This window comes from Physeter macrocephalus, chromosome 14 (genome assembly GCF_002837175.3).
Source record: "Physeter macrocephalus isolate SW-GA chromosome 14, ASM283717v5, whole genome shotgun sequence".
In the NCBI taxonomy this organism is placed as follows: domain Eukaryota; kingdom Metazoa; phylum Chordata; class Mammalia; order Artiodactyla; family Physeteridae; genus Physeter; species Physeter macrocephalus.
The window spans coordinates 82,598,679-82,620,470 of NC_041227.1; the positions used below are offsets into that span (position 1 = coordinate 82,598,679).

General features: G+C 43.4%; 1 protein-coding gene across 6 annotated transcripts in view; it reads right to left on the bottom strand.

Moving 5' to 3' along the window:
* Window positions 1-21,792, bottom strand: part of AKAP10 (A-kinase anchoring protein 10) — a 67,047-nt gene that overhangs the window by 8,870 nt on the left and 36,385 nt on the right. For 3 of the 6 annotated variants that reach the window (XM_055090504.1, XM_055090503.1, XM_055090502.1), the window contains 5 exons: window positions 21,602-21,775; window positions 17,528-17,637; window positions 14,603-14,685; window positions 9,892-9,944; window positions 9,174-9,269 (listed from right to left, as the gene is read on the bottom strand). In XM_055090504.1, coding sequence (XP_054946479.1) covers window positions 9,174-9,269; window positions 9,892-9,944; window positions 14,603-14,685; window positions 17,528-17,637; window positions 21,602-21,775 — 516 coding nt within the window. The other 3 variants (XM_024127603.3, XM_024127604.3, XM_028499923.2) reach the window with 3 other exon arrangements.

The following is a 21,792-nucleotide window of genomic DNA, read 5'->3' on the forward strand; positions in this document are numbered from 1 at the left end:
AGGGGGAGGCGAGGGGGAGGCGAGGGGAGGCGAGGGGGAGGGGAGGCGAGGGGGAGGGGAGGGGGAGGGGAGGGGGAGGGGAGGCGAGGGCGCAGCCTGCGCGTGTTGGGACCGTGAAGAAATGGTATCTTGAGGGAACAAACAGTGGGCATGCTCCGGGGCAAGACTGCGATGATCAGGAGTCCATGAACCTCGGGTCCACCTCGGCTGCCCCCAGCAGGTCACTCACCCCAGCAATGCGTCAGGGTTTGTTTCCTAGGCAGCAAGGAGGGTGGGCAGTGTCTGCTCCGGGGACAGGCCCACAGCTGGCCCCCAGGAAGCATGTGCTGAAGGGAGAAGATACAGGAAGGGGAACAAGGCACCCGAGCCCTGCGGGAGGGACCTGAAAAGAGGCAGCAAGGGAGAGGGGGCAGGAGAGGCCTGGTCAGGGTCTTGGGGGCAGGTGGCATCGAGGACCTGGGGGACAAGCTGGAAGGAAGTGGGCCAGGCAGGATTTGTGCAAAAGCTTCCACCGGGACCCCAGTGTGACCCACCAGCCCGGACTCAGCCCTGAAGGGATGACACGTGCACTGTCCCCAGCAAATGCACTGAGGGCCGAGGCTGGCCTGGGCCTCTTCCAAGCCTCGCCCCTGGGGGAGACACCTGCCTGGATGGCCTCAGACCTGCCCAGGCAATGAGACAGAGGGTTGGCGGGTTGGTGTCTGGGTCCCCTCGGCTCTGCCAAATATCTGAATACTGACAGAGGATTTATGTGCGAAAGAGTAATAGGTCTCAAATTACACTTCTGTGTAGCGTGGGCACGTCCAATAAAAGGGGATGAAAACATGCGTTTCCCAATTTACAGGAAAGGTTCTAAGGCCGTGATTCTCTCGTGAGCAGCAGCAGCTGGGAATTCGCCAAAATGCAAATTCTCAGGCTCCACCCCAGACCTACCAACTCAGAAACTGTGGGCGGGCGGAGCGGTGGAGGCCCAGCAACCCATTTTCACACGTTCTCCAGGGGATCTTGATGCCCACCGAAGTGTCAAGAACCAGGGCTTGAAGCTAATGGAATGTTTTTATTGGCTGCCTGGACTTGATCCCCCTGGAGAATTCCTTTGCCTCCAGAGCCTGTCTCCTCATTTATCACGAGGGAAAAAGTACGCACTTACAAGATCATCGCACGGGTTACGTGAGAGAGTGCCCGGCACACAGCAAGTACTCGAGTACTTGGTTATTCTCGTTAAAGGAGAACTCGGAAGGGGCTGATCACCTCATGGCATCAGCTCAATAGTGAGCTGGGTTTTCCAAGTTTGGGGTTTTTATATCACCTGCGTGTAATAACTCTACATTGGTCCCCTTGTTTCTCGCTTCTAAGGCTCCACATTTCCCGGAGCTCTGCAGAGAGGCCCACGGGGCTGTGGCTGCTCCTACGCCCACCCGAATCAGAGAGCAGCCCGAAGGGCTCGGGGTCAAGGTGCCCACCCCTCGCTGTCACCAGGTGACGGCGAGGAAATGGAGCCGCACAGCAACTGGCCCTCTGGGGCCACGTGGAAGGGCGCGGGCAAGAGGTCACGAAACCTGGTGACTTCTGCCAGGAAGGGTTTTGGAAGAAAAGGGTGTTAAATCACTGGCTCAAAGGGCTGTCTTGAGTGAAAAATACTAGCACCCACTTCAGATGAACCTCCAACCTCTACCTCCTCGGTAGAATGGATACCCCTTCCTGTGTCCCTGCACCATCAACACTTTGTAGGTGAACACCTGCTAACCCGGCAGCTCTGTCATTAGAAACAACAAAGGGCCCTTTGCCAAGATGGGGAGCTCTGCCTGGTCTGGAGGTCCAGCTCGAGCCGTTCCATGAGGTGCCCGCAGGTGGGGTTCTTACCAGGATGGAGGTGGAGGCCGGCTTGGGATCCTTTCGGGCCGAGCCTGGCGGCTATTCAAGATCGGGGAGTCGGGCGTCCGAGGAAACGCCACCGTCACAACCCCCACTTGCTTCTTGGCAAACGCCAGCTGACTTCGGCTGAACGGAAGCCACTCTTTCCGGGCACCTGCCCGCCCACCGCCGACGGGCTCCAGCCACCCCTGCCTGGGCTCACGAGTGCTCCCTGCAGCTGAGGAGCAGCGCCGGGGGTGCCCCACCGTGCCCGGGCAGTGCGCCAGCCAGAGCAGGCAGCGTGGAGGAGGCAGACGAGGAAGCACCCGTTGGCATGAACCCCGAAGCGGGAAGAGCTCCAACGCCAAGTGACAGGCGGCAGACGGGCTTTCCTCCGTGGTCACGAACGCCCTCCAGGCTTTTGCTGGCCCTTTCCACCCAGCCCCCGTGTCCGCGTAGGACCCCACTTCCTACTCTTGAGCCCAAGCAGAGGCCTCCGCGGCGTCCCAGGGCTCATCTGCAGAGGGCCCTGCACGGCAGCTGTCCTGGTGGGTCTTTGAAGCCGTAACCTTGAACGTCCCGCGGAAACTTACTCCTGCTTCCGGTCCCAGCCAAAGGCCAGACACCTTGCCTAGTATGTAGAAATGGTCAGCACTTACAAAGTTTGTGATAATCACTGCCCTCCCTTATTTGAAGTTTTTATCACTCATTAACAGAAATGCCCTTCTATTTTCTGGGTTTTATTGTAGGTGCTGAAAGTGGGAATGGTGTTTATCCTTCAGAAGGAAGTTGGGAAGTGTGCAAAGGCCCTGGTCCAGAAGGTGGCCATCCGACAAAAGGCCAAAGACCTGCCCTTTTCCCAGGCCTGAGTAACTCCCCCCCCTGGAAAAATGAGGGAGTGTCTTTTAGTTCCGTGAGTTTAGGATTCCATTTTGAGAGAATACACAAAATGACCAAGGAAGGTTTACTGAAGAAAAATTCTCCAGAATTCACCAGCATTTTGCAAACGTGCTGAGCACACGCGATCATTAGTGATTACGGCAATCTGGTAGTATCGTAGTCAAGGTCCTTTGGTTGCGAAGGAAAAACTCCCTTCAGACTGATTTTTAAAAAGCCAAAGTGCATCCTGGGGATACCCGAGGAATTGATGGAGTCCACGGCAAGGATGCAGGACTAGAGCCAGAAACCTTCACCACCTCCAGGCTACAAGGCAGCTGCTCGCACCCACTTGCTCTCGTGTCTGTTATCTCTGCTTGTACAGATCTCTGCTCGTCCACGTGGCACCGGCTCAGGGCTCCAGACTTGCAAGTGCCTCATACGTGCTATCACCCCAGACAGGGACTGGGATGTCTCCTGCCCTTTGCAAAATTCTTTGGATAAAGACTGTTCTTGGGCCTGTCTGGATGGGGAGAAGATCAACCCCGGTCCGAGCAACTGGTGTGCGGGGGAGGGGAGGGACGAGGGCCTTGTGTACAAAGAGGCCCCACGGCACGGTAATGAGACAGGCGCCCGCCAGTGAGAGAGGCGCCCGCTGCTTCAGCAGTGCTTAGCTATCGGCACTTAAAACAACAAAGACGTCGTCTGTACTTTTCTATTCAGAGCGACCTTCCCTTCCAAATTCTGACTGAACTAGCCAAAGCTTCAGAACCGTAAATTCCTTAGTTTTACAAACTCCTCCTGGACACTGAACCCGAGTAGAAAAGGCTACAAGAAGCCGCTCCGTGTTTTATTGCTCTTCACTGGGCGAGGCTGATACTTGTTTTTTAAATTTTCGTCACATCTTACATGAGTGATGAAGACAAGCCCAGTTACAGACGGTACCCCTTTTCACTAACATCTTTTTTTTTTTTTTTTTTTAAACAATCTGCGTTGACGTCAACATCATGATAAAGCCGGATGCTCAGCTGATTCACTAAACCTATAAAAACCCTGCCAGGGAACCCTATTTTGTGGGCACACCACACAGAGCCTGGCACTCGAGGTCAGGTGATTCCAATCCTAATCTGAAAATAAGTGCAAGGAGCTCCGTGAGAGCGTATGTCTCGTCTGGCTACCAGTTTCAGGCCACACTGCCTCTGTGTCCTACAGTGGGCGGGGCAGAAAAAGTAGCCCAGTCTCAAACTTGCTGTTCTTTTCCTTATAAGAACCTTACAACTACCGACATCTCCAGCTCCGAAGCCCACAACGCACACAAAGACATGACTGGACAGATCTTAACTGAAAGCACTAGTTTAAATAGCCTGGAGTCTTACGGAAAATGTTATTCCAAACCATGCAGAGGCAGCAAGAGTCACCCAAAACCACAGTTTATTCTATGACCTTTATATTGCTTTTCTGTTATTTAAAGGTTGAAGCAAAGTGAAGTGGATGGAAATACTCTGTTAAAAGAACAAAGTGAGTCAATCACAGCATATGCATCTAATATAACACCTCAGGTCTACGCCATACGCTCCAAACACAAGGCTGAGTCCGGGAGTGGCTCATGTTCTGGGTTCTTGTAAAGCAAATGGAAATATTGGGAAGAATCAACACATCTCAACAGAGGAGCCATAAATGCCCTGAAAGCAGAAAGTTGACACAATTTTAAATATAATTCATATATATATTTTAAAATCAAACACAATTAAATAGAATATGGTTTAAGTACATGAATACTTCACTTTAGAAGAATAACAGAGGTGGTACATAGTACCAAAAACTCATACACAGCCTTTCTGCTTCTTCTGCTGATGAAACAGTGCGCGACTATACAACCAAATATTGCAGCGGAATAAATTCTCTGTTCGTTCAAGACTTTCTCAAGGACAGAGGTGATTAATAATTATATATTCATACGTGTATATATGTATTTTTTGCAAAGTCTGAGCAAAAGCAGTAACACCTAAGAGAACGTTCTTTCCCTCCAACAGTCCGTGTGGTGAGGCGGCGCTGCCACCGCCTGCACGGAGTGTGCTGGCCGACCGGGCGGCCCCGCCCATGGCCGCGAGGTCCAGACCCCGAAGCCGACCAAGTGGAAGTGCAGGGAGGGGCCTCTGATTACCCCACAGACAGAAGAAAAAGGCCACAAGCTGCACACTTCCCAGCGCAGAGCAAAGAAGAGGAGAGAGTCAGAACTGAGTGCCTCTCTGTCCCCACGCCTGCCCGCCCATCTTCTTTAACAACTCTACCATCTGGGAATAAACATTTTGTTCAAGGAGCCACAGGGGAAAACTGGAGTGATGGCTGCTGCACATCCCTTTCCCCAAGTACTCTGAGGGGAGGTGGCGTCACCGGAGCCCAGAATCGCGGAGGAGCAAGTCCTACCGCTTGCAGCGCAGAGGCTCGCCCTTCCGGCAGCGGGGGAGCTGGTTTTAAGAGCACTGCTTCTCAGGAGCACTGAAAACGTGAAAACCATACACTGTCACCAAATGGGAGGACAACGTCACCAAGACTTGACCCACGGCCCGTTAGCTTCCTTCCAAATTAACGCCTCTGTGCAGACCCCGCTCCCCGGAAGCAAAGCCACCTGCTGGCACCACACCGCCTGGCTCCTGAGGGGCCGACCCACCTGCCTGTTCAGGAGACCAAGCGAAGCCCCTCTGGTACCCGCTGTCTGATGCCGCTGGGGTGGGTCACCGCCACGGGAGGTGCATCAACGACCGGCTCTGCGCCTCTGCATCTCCCATGGCGTGTGGCCCCTGCCTATCCCAGTGGACTAACACTCTTCCACACGTGGGTTATTGCCATTGGAAAACCAGTAATTCTCTAGTAATGTAAACAACACCACTCTGTCTCTACGACTTTCACTGTGTGATCGTCATGTGCAGATGTGTCTACGCGACACTCTGCCGACGGTGGAAGTCTAGGATTGTCTGCCATTCTTTCTTGGGAACAACAGTGAGAAGAAATACAGTGCTCTGTTTTCACTGGCTGTGGGGAAGAATCCAACCAAAGGAAAAAAGTTCTTTTATTTTCCAAAAGCAGATTTCCTTTATCTCAGGTCTTGAGTCATTGCTGATGAAAGAAAGGAAAAGAAAAAGGTAAGGTACATTTCTACAACCAGTGACACATTACCATCACAGATTAAGGAAGAAGGGCACCAACACTTAGTAAGCACCTACTACATACCAGCGCTCATGACAGCCAGGACCTGACTACAATCACGGGAGGTAAAATGCCCTAATTATCTTCATTTACAGCCGAGTGGATGGAAGCCTAAGGAGGCCAAGCAACCCACCTGAAGGTTATAAAACGAGGACTGGCACCCAGACTTGCTTTTATCTTTCCGTTTTGGCAACAGATATTAGAACAAAATATCTACTTTTCGACAGATAATTCTGCTTCTAGGAATTAACTCTAAAGCATACTCATAAGAGAGGGCAAAGACTTACATACACATTCAACAAAGTATTGTTTGTAACAGGGAACGATCCCAACCGACCTACGTGACCATCCACGGGGGATTCATTAGATGGAAGACAGAGCCATAATATGGAATGTGCCAAAGCCTTTAGAAAGAAAACAGAGAGCTTTGATCTTCTGGCCTCCTAAGACCAAGATTCTGAGACTGAGCCCTCTATTTCACTGCACTGGGGAGGAAACAAACATCACAGAAGACATGGTCCCTGCTATTTGTGAGATGGGACACAAACACATGAAACAATTCAGTAATGCTGTGAGGTCATTTACATTAAATGCTCAAGTGCTTTCTATAGACAAACGTAGAGCAGGCGATTCAAAGCGGAGAGGTATCCACAGGGGTTAAAGAGGGGTTGGGTACTCCTTTGTGGGTGCAGGACTTCTCACATTCACGGAATGAGAATCACAGGGGATCTTATGAGATTTTCTTGTCCAACCTCTCTGATCTACTTATAAGGAAATGAAGGGACCGGAGAAAATTAACTTGCAAAAGGTCACACATACTAAAAATGGACTGAACGAGGTCTGCCCGCCTACTGCTTTTTCCATACCAATACACTGCTGATTCCTAAAGGACAGGCAGGACAATCATCTTGGCCGGCCAAAGAGAAGGTCTAGCAAGGTTAAAAGCAAAATATATCTGTGTATCTTGGAAATGAAAAGCATATGGTAAGAAAATCTGAACACACAAGTCCAAAGAAAAGCCTTAAGTTTACACATCTGCTTTCCGAAATGGTTTCTAAAGAACATTTTCATATTGTCAAACACACAAGTCCAAAGAAAAGCCTTAAGTTTACACATCTGCTTTCCGAAATGGTTTCTAAAGAACATTCTCATATTGTCAAACACACAAGTCCAAAGAAAAGCCTTAAGTTTACACATCTGCCTTCCGAAATGGTTTCTAAAAAACATTTTCATATTGTCAAACATTTGATCATCAACATGACGACGGGGAATCAGGAAAATAACTACCTCGCACTTCTTTATACACCTTTATCATGTTATTTGCTATTCTGGGTTTGACTGAGCCAGTGAATACAGGCAAAAATTATCACCCTTACATAGAAAAGAGGATGGAGTCTGCAAAAGTAAACAGAGCTTTGGTATGAATCAGCTCAGTGAAAAGTTCAAAATTAAACCAAGCTCTGGTAATAAAAGAGTAAAAAGTTGGCTACAAAGTTATTAGCAAGGAAAGGTGATGCTGGACCCAAATCTAAGTTCACGCCTCCATCTGAACATAGGTAACTAACACAGGTAACTAACATAGTGTTCCTAACTCCTGATAAAGTAAACGACAGAAGAGTAGTTTAACACCTTCACGAAGAGTCTGAGCAGAGGTTCTCCTATCACATGAAGTCTTGGTGAGTCAACTCAAGTTACAGAAAGCAAAGCTGGTGGAGGAACTGGGAGTCTTTGCCTGAACAGATAACTGGGGGTGCTAAGTGGCTGCCTCCAATTTGCTGGGTTATTTGTGTGGCTCTTGTGGGCACAGCTGGTGAAGCCATTGAAAAACAGAGTATTCGGTTGGGGGCAAGTCAGAATTTCCTAACGATTACTGTGGTTGACCTCCAGGTAGAGACGGCAGATTGATCACACCCATTCAATTCACCCCTTCCTAAAGTAGTACTTAAAAAAATAACCCAAACAAAAAAACCAAAGTCACATGAAAGGGAAAAGTGAGAGAAGAGGCAACAAAATGGAAGAGTGTAAATGACTCAGTAGATCCAAAAAAAAAAAAAAAACTAATTGATATTCACTTTTATCTTTATTACTTCCTTCTTTCTGCTTTCTTTGGGTTTCATTTACTCATTTTCTAGTTTCTTAAGATAGAAGACTGTGACTTTTCCTCTTGTCTAATATAAATATTTAATGCTATAAATTTACCTGTAAGAACTGCGTTAGCAGTATCCCACAAATAGAGTTGTCCCTGAGTAACGGTGGGAGATTGGTTCGACCCCTGCAGATACCCAAATCCGAGAATGCTCAAGTGCCTTACATAAAACGGCACAGTATTTGCATATAACCTACACACCTCATCCTGTGTATCTGAAATCACCTCTAGCTTACTTATAATACCTAATACAATGCAAATGCTATGTAAATAGTTGCCAGGCCATGGCAAATTCAAGTCCTGCTTTTTGGAACTTTATGGAAATGTTTTGTTTTTTTTTTTAATATATTTTTGATTTGTGGCTGGTTGAATCCATGGATGTGAAACCTTCAGATGTGGAGCCCACGAATAGGGAGGGCAGATTCTACTAAGTTGTGTTTTCAGTCCAAAATATTTTCTAATATTCCTTTTGATTTCTTCTTTGACTAATGGGTTACTCCGAAGTATGTTGTTTAATTTCAAAATATTTGGGGATTTTCCACATATCTTTCTCTCTTTTTTTTTTTTTTTTTTTTTTTTGGCTGTGCCACACAGCTTGTGAGATCCTAGTTCCCCGACCAGGGACTGAACCCAGGCCCTCAGCAGTGAGAGCCCAGAGCCCTGACCACAGGACAGCCAGGGGATTCCTTCCACATACATAGCTTTCTGTTACTGATTTCTTGTTTAATTCCTTTATGGTCAGAGAAGAAACTGTATGCTCTTAATCCTTTAAAATTCATTGGAAGCTTACAGTTTGTCCTCCCTACACTTTGGAAACTGCTTCTGGGAAGTGAACTAGGGATCACCTCAAAGTTACCTTCCTTTCAAGGATGAAAGCCCTCTACTGCCTGTTGTCTAATATCTGGAAATAGCTGTTTCATTTAGTTTGTCAGTTTTCTAGTTGTTTATAATGAGAGGGCAATTCCTATGGCAGTTAATCCTTCAACGGCAGAAGCAGAAGCTCCCTTATGTCCTTTTCAGTCTTTGTACCTCTGGGACCGAATTCTCTTCAGTTTTACACACGCCCGATCAGAACACAAGGCATCCTTACCTTTGTGGACTTCTCTAGCGGCTGATCACACTGTGCCTGCTGCATAACATCACTGACTATCATTTTAGCAATCTTCCAAGCTAGCTCTTCCTGGGCCTATAAAAGTAATTAAACTGTTGAAAATGGTTATTCACTAGAAGAATCAGCAAACATTATTAATGTTTTAAACACACCTGTATACGCATATCATTTCTACTTATTTGGGAAGAAGCACATTCCCGTGTATGAAAGGACCCGGGCCACCCTCTGGTTGTGATATATTAACATGCTCTTCACTGTCTATCCGATATCATGACTATTTTCATGTTAGGTGGTCAAAACAAAACATCTTTCTTTTTCTACTCTCATCTTTCAATGTACTTAACTATTCAAAAAAGCAGGCCTCTACTTCTGAAAGTATAACTGACAGTGAGGAAGAAAACATCTGAGCTTTTGTTTCTACGCTGACTACCGGTGCCTGCTGATTAATGGAAACTTGACTGCTTGGGTATTTTTCAGGGACCAGAGTCTCTGGACTGAGGATACCTCCACTGCCTCTACCAGGCAACTGTGAGATGCTAGGAAGGGCCCACCCCTTCTTGTTACCTCCTAGATAAGGAAGCAGTGACGTACCATGCTGCTTAAGCAAGGGAACTAAGGAAAGAGAAAACTCGAAAACTTGCTTAGAGTAAGTGTCCCTTATAAACAGGAATCTGTTTACACTAAAAGCAGAATTTACCTCATCAGTATTTCCTTGCACCCACTTCTTCATAGCTTGAGAGAACATGGATCCTAGTAAACAAAGCCAAAGTTGAATGTAGGCCTCATGCATAATTTTACATTAAAAAAAAATGCTCTTATTTAAACATCTATTTCCCAGCTTTTAAAAGATATTCTCTTTTTTAAAGATATATCTTTTTAAGAAGATACTATTTTTGGGGTACAACCTCACCCCAAAATTAAGGAATATTACCATTAATAAAAACTGATTATATTGGCTCCATAACAGAGTATTTAACTTGCAAATATTATGGTTTGAAAAACTTTGAAAAGCTGTTTTAGAGCTCTAGATTTTTCTTCTATTCTCTTCACTTGATAAAAGAAACTATCATCTAGTGTTAAAGTTGCAGTAAACATTCAAAGATCAAATAAAACCATGACCAGGATCTGGTCTTGAGCTAAGAATCTAGCAATACATCAGGAGATGTCATGTACATAAATTTTTCAGATCAGCTCCTATACAAAAGGGTTTCCAGTGCAGATTATGCTGCTACATGCTGGATCTCTGGTCTGTGTAAACTTGCTGGGTAAGATCAGAGTTTTAAACAGCCACGCTCTGTCCAGGCCATAATACACCCCAACTTCCCAGGAGACACACAAGCCTATCTACATCTGTACTCTAGATGCTGAGGAGTCACCAAGGACGTAGGCTAGCCTCTATTTCCAGGTATTAAATACACAGCTTATCCCTTCATTCATACATAGAGGCTCACATCCTAACTTTGCCTTAAACCAAGTGGTTGGTAGATTATTTCTTAGGCAAGATCCTGATCAGTCCAACGACTGGGATACGCTATAGTAAACTGTAGCATTCATGAAAAAAAAAAAAAAAAAAAAACAACCTGGATCCTTTCCCCTTAATATTCTGTATTATTAGCTACAAGTCTGAACACTGATCTAGGTAAATTTTATAGCCAAGCAGAGCCAGCAGGGCCCCAACGTCACACGCTCTGCCTGTAGTCTCACCCCAGCCGCGATGCCCTGTCCTCGGGCTCCCCTGCAGTCGCCCTGTTGGCAGCCTCCTGCTTGTGAGCACTCCCTCCTCCTCTTCTAACGCCCCGTCTTTGACTCCTGTGCATCCCTGCCCCCTTTAACAAGGAGCTTCATCAGGATTCCATTCCCTTCAGCACTGTCTCTCTGGGGCATCTCATCCCCTCTCTGTGGCTTTCACTTCCTTCAAAATGCAAATAACTCAAAAACTTGTCAATGGGTGTCAAACCAATACTTACAAATTGTCCTAAGGCATCTCAAACATAACATGTTCTGAGTTGAGCTCTTCTATCTCCCATGTACTCTTTTTCTTGTAGCCTCTACCTCAGAAATTAATTTAATCCTCTATTAAAAATTAACATCATAATGGTTCATCTAGAGAACCGATATTAGAAAACTCATCTGCCTTGCTCATTTGCTCTCCATATGAAATCTGTCGCCAAATTCCACCTTGGATGTGGTCTCCTGAATTCCCCTTGCAAGTCTTATAAATCCGACCTTCTAATTCCTGCTACCACTACCTATCCTCGGATCCCCTTTTCTTCTATCTACACCACTAGCAAAGTGTACTACCTGACCGCCACCCAGGTCTCTGACACCAGCGCCCCCTCCAGTTCATTCGCAGACTCTACAGCCAGAAAATGCACCTCACTGCACTCTGCCTGGATCTCTGCTGCTCGACAGGCAGCACCGCAGGCTTCTTCGCATGCCACGCGCGGGCTTTCACAGGGCACGCGCGGCTCCATCTCCCACCACTGCCCCGGGGCGCGAGGAGACGACCACCGCAGGGACCACCTTCTCACAACATCCTCCACTACTCCTCCTCGTTACACTTTCTCCTAGAGGATTTGAAGGTGACTTTTAAAATTACCTTGCTTGCCCTGAAAGCGAAGTTCTCACACTCCCAGAAGCTTCTGAGATACACCCGCCCCCAAACGGAGACTTTTCCTCTGTGCTCTACTATCAGAGCTTTAAAACCCAAATGGAAGCTACAGGCTGGTAAATGACAAACTCTCTGCAGCCGCCCTCAGCTGGGAGAGGAAGGCGGGAAGCAGAGCTGGACTGCCAACAGCCGCTGTCAACGTGGTGCTCTGAACCAAAGCTGGGGGCCGCGCTCCGTCTGCTGTGTGATTGCTAACAGGCCCCAACCTCCCCGGTCCTCCACTTCTTCACCTGCAGGGCAAGGAGGCGGCACCCACACGTGCATCACCTCAGACTCAAATGAGCCAGGGCTTGGCCCCCCGTTCTGCTCAGGCGTCTACACAAAACGCTGCCTCCCCAGTGAGGCCTTTCCTGACGGCCACTTCTGAGACAGCACTACCCACCACCCCTGCACTCCCTCGCTCTGCTCAGATGTCTGTGCATAAACGCAGACAGACAGAAACACACACACTGTATTTATCTGTTTACTGTCCCTCCACTATAATGTTAGCTCCATGAGGGCAGGAATCTTACTTTCTTCCCAGTATTTAGAGCAGTAGATGCATATAGCAGGCACTCAAGTGTTAGAATGAATGAACAAACGAATAATATGAAAAGACTGAATGAATAGAAAAAGCAGAGACAGTGATTTGGGGAAAAGTTTTCTGTACATCTTCTCTTCATCTTTACTCATATATCTTAATTCATATAATACAAAAACAAACTGCAAACACCCAACACCTATTCTCGGAGCAGCAGCACCTCATGAGCTGTCAAAGGAATAAGACCAGCTTCAGTAAAAAAAAACCCAAACAGCTCCGAGACTCTATTATTACTGGAGACCCCATTACCGTCTCTGACAGAAGCTACCTGATGACAGTGGAGTCCTTCCTGACCGGTACCTCCCGAGGTTGTCCAGCACTTTCTCTGCACCTAGGCCACCACTGACCTCTTCCTAGTATTCATCTTCTACCCAATAAAAGACACTACTGGACTGTAGGTTTCTTAACAACAGGCTCTGTATCGTCTAACTGCCCCGTGAGTCTGAGTGCACGGAGGCACTCGATAATTATTTACAGAATGAGCTGTGCAGACTTCCTTCGGTCTTTACGCTTTCCCAGCTGTGTACCTCAGACTTCTCTGGCTAAAAAGGAAATAAAATCAATCTTTTGGATAAACTAATAAAGACAAACAGGTTAACAGGCCCTCTCCTGGTTTAAATCACTTCAACAACTGTTGCACTTTCTGCTCACTCTGTTCATTTATCTCTGACCCCAAAGTAGATTATTCATCAACATACAAGTGGTGCAGGGCCTCCCTGGCGGCGCAGTGGTTAAGAATCCGCCAGTGCGGGAGACACGGGTTCGAGTCCTGGTCCGGGAAGATCCCACATGCCGCGGACCAACTAAGCCCGTGTGCCACAACTACTGAGCCTGCGCTCTAGAGCCCATGAGCCACAGCTACTGAAGTCCATGAGCCACAGCTACTGAAGCCCAAGTGCCACAACTACTGAAGCCTGCGCGTCTAGAGCCCGCGCTCCGCAACAAGAGAAGCCACTGCAATGAGAAGCCCACGCACCACAACGAACAGCAGGCCCTGCTAGCTGCAACTGGAGAAAGCCCGCGTGGCAATGACGACCCAACACAGCCAAAAATAAACAAACAAACAAAATCTAAAGTTAGTAACTATTAAAAAAAGTGTGGTGCAAATTATTACCTAAACAATTCGTGTATTAAAAAATAAGATAGGGCTTCCCTGGTGGCACAGTGGTTAAGAATCTGCCTGCCAATGCAGGGGACATGGGTTCGAGCCCTGGTCTGGGAAGATCCCACATGCCGCGAAGCAACTAAGCCCGTGAGGCACAACTACTGAGCCTGCGCGTCTAGAGCCTGTGCTCCGCAACAAGAGAAGCCACGACAACGAGAAGCCAGCGCACCGCGATGAAGAGTAAGCCCCTGCTCGCCACAACTAGAGAAAGCCCGTGCACAGAAACGAAAACCCAACACAGCCAAAAATAAATAAATAAATAAATAAAATTATTAAAAAAAAAAAAAATAAATAAGATAAACAGAATAGAAATGCAGTTCTATTCAATTCAATAGGAAGACTGCCAATAGCTCTTAATTTTAAACACTTATCAAAATGGAACATTTTCTTCTAACAAAAGTTAGTATCTTTTACTCAAGATAATACTGTCAATCCAATCACACTGAAAATTTTCTAGATATTATCTGAATGGACCCCCAGTGGTTTCCTAAATCTTCCTGTGTAAACCAACTGTCTGGAAGCTGAGCTCAGTCACAAAGAATACGTCTGTGTTTAACTCTTGGAATTAACCAAGCACTCTTTTGCTGATTAAACAAAGGATTTCAATTTCAACCTATTAATATTTTCCACATATATTTCATAATAACTTTCAGCAATTTAGAGGAAATTTAGTAAAATAAAGGGTATCAAGATAAACCTCAAGTCCAACCTGGGTTGGGTATTTTGCCTTTAAATCAAAAGGTGAAGAGTATCTTTTCATGTAGATGCGCCTTCTGTAATGGTAAAGCAAGTTCAGTAATTTCTGATTCAGAGAAAGACTGTACTGAGACCTGATTACACAAAGCCCTTGCACTCGCTCGTGACTATAAACACAAGGTCAAAGAGATGGCAGTTATTTTGCAAAATAAACAGTTTAAATCTTCAATGATCCTTTACTTAGGCAATGACTAATGTGAGTAAAGGCTTGATACAATGTAAAAAACACCACAAACCTTTCGATTTCTTTACATCAGGTTCAGGCTCAGATTCTCGGATGAACTGCCCCAAGTCACTAACTCTTCCAAATGTCATCTTCCTAAATAAGTATGAAAAGAACATAATTTCTAAAAATCAATTTAAAATTTAAAAAAAATTAATTTTTAAGCACCTTTTCTAGATCTAGAAAGCGAGAAATACAATTTATATCTACCCCATGTTACACAAAGTGCGGCTAATTTCAAAAAGGACTGTCCCCACAGAAAGCAATCTTTAATTCAATGCAACTCCATTCAAAATCCTCAAAAAGTTTATGAAACATGAGTTAACAGGTAATTCACAGTTCTAAAATTCATACAGAAAAGGCACAAGCATAGCCAAGATAATTGTGTAAAAGAAACAAGAAGACTTGCCCTAACAAGATAAAAATATAATTATATACATTATAAAGCTATAGTAATAGAAAGCAAAGTTAAAAGGCAAAGAACACAGTGAGAGGTCTTATTTTTAATAGATGCAGTAACTGATAATTAATAACCAGAAACATACAGAATTCCAACAAACCACTAAGAAATTACCCAACAGAAAAATGTGAAAAAGAGATAGTCAATTCACAGAAGAAAAACCTGAACAACCAACAAACATGACAAAAGATGCTCAATCTCATAAGCAACAAAACCAGATTGGTAAAACATTTAAAGTTTGATATTATTTATTGTTGACAGGATGTGGGGAAAATTAGTAACTTTATTAATGATTGGTAAGAATGTAAAATGTACAGATCCTTTTAAAGGTAAACTGTAAACTGGTTAAGGGCTATGAAAATTTTAAATCTGCTTCCTGGTACAAGGGAATATAAAAGGAAGTCTTTGCTATACTGTGTATCACAGTAAAACTGCAAGCAGTTTAAATAACCCATTAATACCAAAATAGCCAAATAGTAACATACCACATTATGGAAGATTTTGCCACAGTTATGAGCTATAATTAATATTATTTATGGACTATAACAACACAGTTAAAAATGAGGTAAATATGTACAGACTAACACAGAAAAATCTCCAAACTCACTATGAGTGAAAGCACAAGATACAGCATAGGGTATAATATCAGTTACATAAAAATAAGCAAACAAAAATATACATCATAACATAACAGTGATTATCCTGAGAAGGAAGGGGGGAAATAAGCATTAGTGTGTAATCAAAGGGCACATTAGCCTTATCTGTAAATTTATTTTTTATAACAAGAGATTAATATATTTGTAATTACAAGTTAAAAGAAGAAAAACGAATCCTACGATGCCTATATATTATTTCATTTCTGGCAAAGTGAATCTTATTTTAGAGACAGCCTTCCTAATAAGTCATCAATGAATATACGGGAGCCAATACAGCAACTGATATAAATTTGTTTGCCTTTAGAAAAATTTCAGGAAGATGCTAAAACCATAAAACTAAAACAAACACTGAAAACTATCTCAAAAGATGGAGAAAAATAATTATTTCTCTATTTATGACCCATTTTATAAATTAAAAAATATGTGTATTACCCACTATGTATTTTACAAATTTAAATTTTATAAATTAAAATATATTTATATATTTATCTTACACACACAAAAAACTATAGAAGTAAAACATCTTGCAATTGATAGACTTTCTTAAGTCAGGTTTGAAATAAATGAACCAACCATTCCTTAAGAATAAATATCATCTTTGAGATTTAACTCATTTAGGCTTACTGTCCACCATTTCCTAAAAGAAGAAATAAAGATTACTACAACACTGATACAGCTGAAGACAATGTGGTCAAAATAACCTTCTATTCACTTCAAAGTATTTTCCAGACTTCCTGGTCTCCCAAATATCAATTTACTTTCTGGTAAAAAGCAATTAAACATGTTGAAATCCCTTTTTTATGGTACCGCCAGGACTGGGGTGCGGTAATCATGCCTTTACACAGGTTTCCGTGTTTTCAAGCCATCTTTAGGGAAGAGGAAGTGATTTTATGATTTGATCTGTGGTAAGGATCAAGAAGTGCTGTAACACAGGAATCACTGTCTTTCTGTTACAGGATAAAATAAACAACCAAGTTAATTCTTAAGTACAAAGGAATCATTTTATTCCATTTTTCCAAGTATAGTTGGTTCTCCGTATCTGCAGGTTCCATATCCACAGGCTCAACCAACTGCCGACTGAAAACTTTAGGAAAAAAAAAAGCCAGAAAGTTCCAAAAAGCAAAACTTGAATTTGCTGTGCATTCCAAACATTTACATAGCATTGACATTGTATTTACAACTATCTACATAGCACTGACATTTTATTAGGTATTATAAGTAATCCAGAGATGATTTATACAGGTTTAAAATACTAGGCCATTTCCTATAAGGAACTTGAGTATCCTCAGATTTTGGTATCCGAGGGGGTCCTGGAATCAATCCCCTGCAGTTACTGAGGGATAACAGTAATACTTATACAGTCCCTGATAAATGATATCGGCATCTTTGTAGTTTAGTTGTGGTTTTAAGACCGAGACTTTGAAATAGCTAACATATGAATCCAATGAAATGTGGAAGAGATAGCCTAAAACACACTATGTAAACGTGACACTCATCAGAGTCGTACATGGTGGTAGAATAATGATGTCAGTGATATTTACCGAGTGCTCACTGACATCTGGCAATGTTTTAAATGCTTTTCATGTATTATCTCATTTAATCCCCTCACCAGCCCAAGGAAGCAGGAATATTATCCTCATTTTACAGAAGAAAAACCTGAGACACAAAGAGGTTAGGTAGCTTGCCATAAGCAGCTGAGCCAAGATTGAAACCCAGGAAGTCACTCCTGAGCCTTCACCCTTAACCATGCTCTACTGCATTGCAGGTATAATCAAGAGAGTAGAAAACAATTTTTAAATTAAAAAATAAAAAAGATGCTCACCCTGCATACGTCCGTTGATACAAAGATTCTGGATCCAGACTTGCAGCATCCACAATTATAGCTTCATCAAAATTTTTCAGAATTTTAACACTGGCTTTTTTCACACTAGACTACAACAGAAATTGTGAAATTGGTAGTATGTTATTCAGGAGTCAAATCAGTCCTGGGTTTGGAATGACAGATTCGTACAAAATCTTCAGTGTTTGAAACACATGCACTTTTCACTCAACCCTGTCACTAATGAGATGCTTAACAGCAATGATTCTGAGATGTCATCTTGAACATAACTACGAACGCGCACGACACATGCGTCTGTGTGGCAAATGTATTTTCCTTAATGACTGAAGTTCCAACAAACGTGCCTACGTTCCCAAACGTGCAAAACTCCCATTCTTCCAGGCATATGTATCTTGCCTAATAAATGTAAAGCCCAACTTTTACAGGTAAACATGAATGCTTCTGAATCTCAGTGTGGCCGTGTGACAAAAGGGAAGATAACGGAAACTTTCTAAAATGACCAGCATTCTACCTCCTACTCCTCATGCCCACAAAAAAAAAAGCAAGTCAGAATCGGTACTTCTGTGAAATACGCAGGCATGGGTTGACCCAGAAATTTCACTTCTAAAAATTCAATTATAGACAGACTCACACTTATGCAAAACGACTTATACCCAGGAGTACTTATTGTAGAATTGCTTCAAGTAACAAAAGACAGGAATACGTTTAACATCCATGACTAAAGCATAGGTTAAATTTAAAAAATAATCGAACAGACACTTATAGAACACTCTATAGTAGGGGTAAAAAGGGGTCTCTTTACATGCTGAGAAGGGCACATAAGTTAAAAGAAAGAGGCACCAGAATAAAAGAAGAGAGAAATACTTCCATGAGGCCCCTGAGGTAAGATGCCAAAATGAGATCTCACTAGTAAAGAAAACTACAGACCACTACCTCTTAGGAGCATAGATGCAAAATCCTCAACAAAATACTAGCAACATATAAAAATAATTATATACCACAACCAAGTGCAATTTATCCCAAGAATGCAAGGTTGGTTTAATATCTGATAATTAATGTAATACACCGTAACAAGAGAGTAAATCCCCAAAACCCACATAATGCCCTCAATTGATACAGAAAGAGCATGTGACACAATCCAACAGCCTTCCATGATAAAAAACATTCAACAAATTAGGAATAGTAGGGAACTTCCTCAACTTGATAAAGAGCACTTATGAAAATCCCACACATCACAATAAATGATGAAAAACTGAAAGCTTTCTCCGAGAAATCAGGAAAAAGAGAAAGACGCTCACTGCCACCACTTCTATACTGCAAGCTCCAGCCAGAGCAGTTAGCCAAGAAAAGGAAATAAAAGGCATCCAAAGTTGATAAGAAAGAAACTATTACTATTCGCAGGTGACATGCTCTTACATATAGAAAATCCTAAAGAATCCACAAGAAAACTATTAGAGCTAACAAATGAATTTAGTAAAGTTGAAGGTACAAGATAAACATATGAAAAGCAGTTACATGTCTATACACTTAGTGAACAATCAGAAAACGAAATTAAGAAAACAATTTCTATTTATAATAGCATTGAAAATAATAAAATACTCAGGGATAAACTGACTCCAGGAGGTGTAAGAATTGTACAATTCAAACTACAAAACACTGCTGAAAGAAATTAAAGATGGCCTAAATAAATGGAATGACATTCCATGTTCGCGGACTGTAAGACTTAATATTGTTAAGATGGCAATACTCCCTAAAGGCATCTACAGATTCAGGGTAATCCTGACCAAAATGTTAAAGCTGATCCTAAAATTCACACGGAATCGCAAGGGACCTCAAACAGCCAAAACAATCTTGAAAAAGAACTAAGTTGGAGGACTCTCACCTCCTGATTTCGAAGCTTATTACAAAGCGTCACTTACCAAGCCTGAGTTAAAGAGACATCATTCGACCCAGCAATCCTACTCCTAGGTATACACCCAAGAGGAATGAAAACCCATATCCACACAAAAACTGTACAGCAGCATTGTTCCTAACAGCCAAAAGGTGGAAACAACCCAAATGTCAATGAGCTGATGGATGAACAAACTGTGCTGTGTCTATACAGTGGAATATCATTGGGCCGTAAGAATGAACAAAATTCTAATACATGCTAAAAACGCAGATGAACCTTGAAAACATGCTAAGTGAAAGAAGCTAGTCATAAAGATCACATATCGCATGGTTCCACTTATACGAAATGTCTGGAATAGGCAAATCTATAGAGACATAAAGTTAAAGTAGATTAGCAGTAGCCTAGGGCCGGAGGACAGAGGATTAGGAGGGTGACAGTTAAAGGATACAGGGTTTTTCTCTCTTGGGTGAAAAAATGTTCTAAAATTGATTGTGGTGAGAGTTTAGCAACTCTGTAAACATACTAAAAAAACCAATGAATTTTACAATTCAGTGGGTAAATTGTATGGATAAATGGGTAAATTGTATGGTATGTGAATTATATCTCAATAAGGCTCTACAAAAAAAAAAAAGAGAGAGAGAAAAAAGAAGAAAGGAGGGTAGTGACTGGAAGGGGGGACGAGAGTTTCTGACATACCGGTAACGCATCCTGTTTCTTGATCTGGATGCTGGTTACATGGGTTAGGTCTGCTTATCTAAATTCTTTGAGCTGTACGTAGTTATGAAATGTAGAGTCTTCTGTATATGTTATTATACTTCAACCAAAAATGTAAAAATACATTTTATGGTTAGCACCTAGACCTTTTAAGCACCTAAATAAAAACAAACCATTCCAGCTTATATCAAAAAATGAAATGGCAACCACACTCAGCAGGTCACCTCCTATGCAACCTCAATAAGAGGAAAAGGTACTGAGGACAGACAGCCTTGTTGATGGCAATAAAACTGTACTGTCTTAAAAATTAAGAAAATTTACCCAAGGCCCAGGGTCAAAAATTATTTGCCAACAGTGATGAGAAAATAATTATGCTATATTAGTAAACTTATGGTAGAAAAAACTAGACAGAGAATATATTCATGGCTCTGCCACTTACTGTGTGACTTCAATAAAATCAATTAACTTTTTACTACCTCCTTACTCTGTTCTTGGGCATAGCCCACTTTGTGTGATTCTGCAGACAGAGGAGGCCTGATACATGAAAGCACTCCAAAAAAACAAAAAGGTTAAGGAAATGTACAATGGCATTATAGCTCAAAATGAAACCAAAAGCTCTTCAGTGAAATATTAATAAATCTAGGAGTTCACTCAATTATTCTCTAAAACAGCATTCCAAATTTAGTTACTAAAATTTCCCAAATAATTATACAAACAGCTTTTCGGAGGCTATAAATATGTCATGTGACTTGATTATTTAAAGCAAGAGCTGGGCTTCCCTTGTGGAGCGGTGGTTAAGAATCTGCCTGCCAATGCAGGGGACACGGGTTCAAGCCCTGATCCGGGAAGATCCCACATGCCACAGAGCAACTAGGTCTGTGCGCCACCACTACTGAGCCTGCGCTCTAGAGCCCAAGAGCCACCACTACTGAGCCCACGTGCCACAACTACTGAAGCCCGCTCACCTAGAGCCCGTGCTCCACAACAAGAGAAGCCACCACACTACTGAGCCTGCGCTCTAGAGCCCAAGAGCCACAACTACTGAAGCCCAGGTGCCTAGAGCCCGTGCTCCGCAGCAAGAGAAGCCACCGCAATGAGAAGCCCGCGCACCACAACGAAGAGCGGCCCCCGCCCACTGCAACTAGAGAAAGCCCGCGCGCAGCAAGAGACACAACACAGCCATGCATACATACATACGTAAGTAAATAAATAAATGTTTAAAAAAATAAAGCAAGAGCTGCAGTGTCAAGTGGAATAATGGTCTGAATGAAACAGCAGGACATCGTACAATATGATACACTTAATCATCACAAAGACTTTGGTTAGCATATATAGTAAGTAGGCTAATTTTATCTCTCCTTTGTTTCTTCTACCACCTAAAAGCTACAAACGGGATCTGATGCTAAGATCTGAGTGAGACAATCCTGGCGCAGAGGCACAGGGGTCACTACCTGCACGGCAGAGCTGTCGGCCGCCCCAGGGTGGGAGTCCTCAGTGGGGCCAGCAGAGCCCAGAGCCGTCAGCAAGACACCTCCTCCCAGGAACTCGTCTCCACGAACCGAATGGATGAGATCATTCAAATATTTATAATAAAGGTTGCTGGACAAAAAGCCAGGCAAAAATACCTGAAGAGAGGATACAA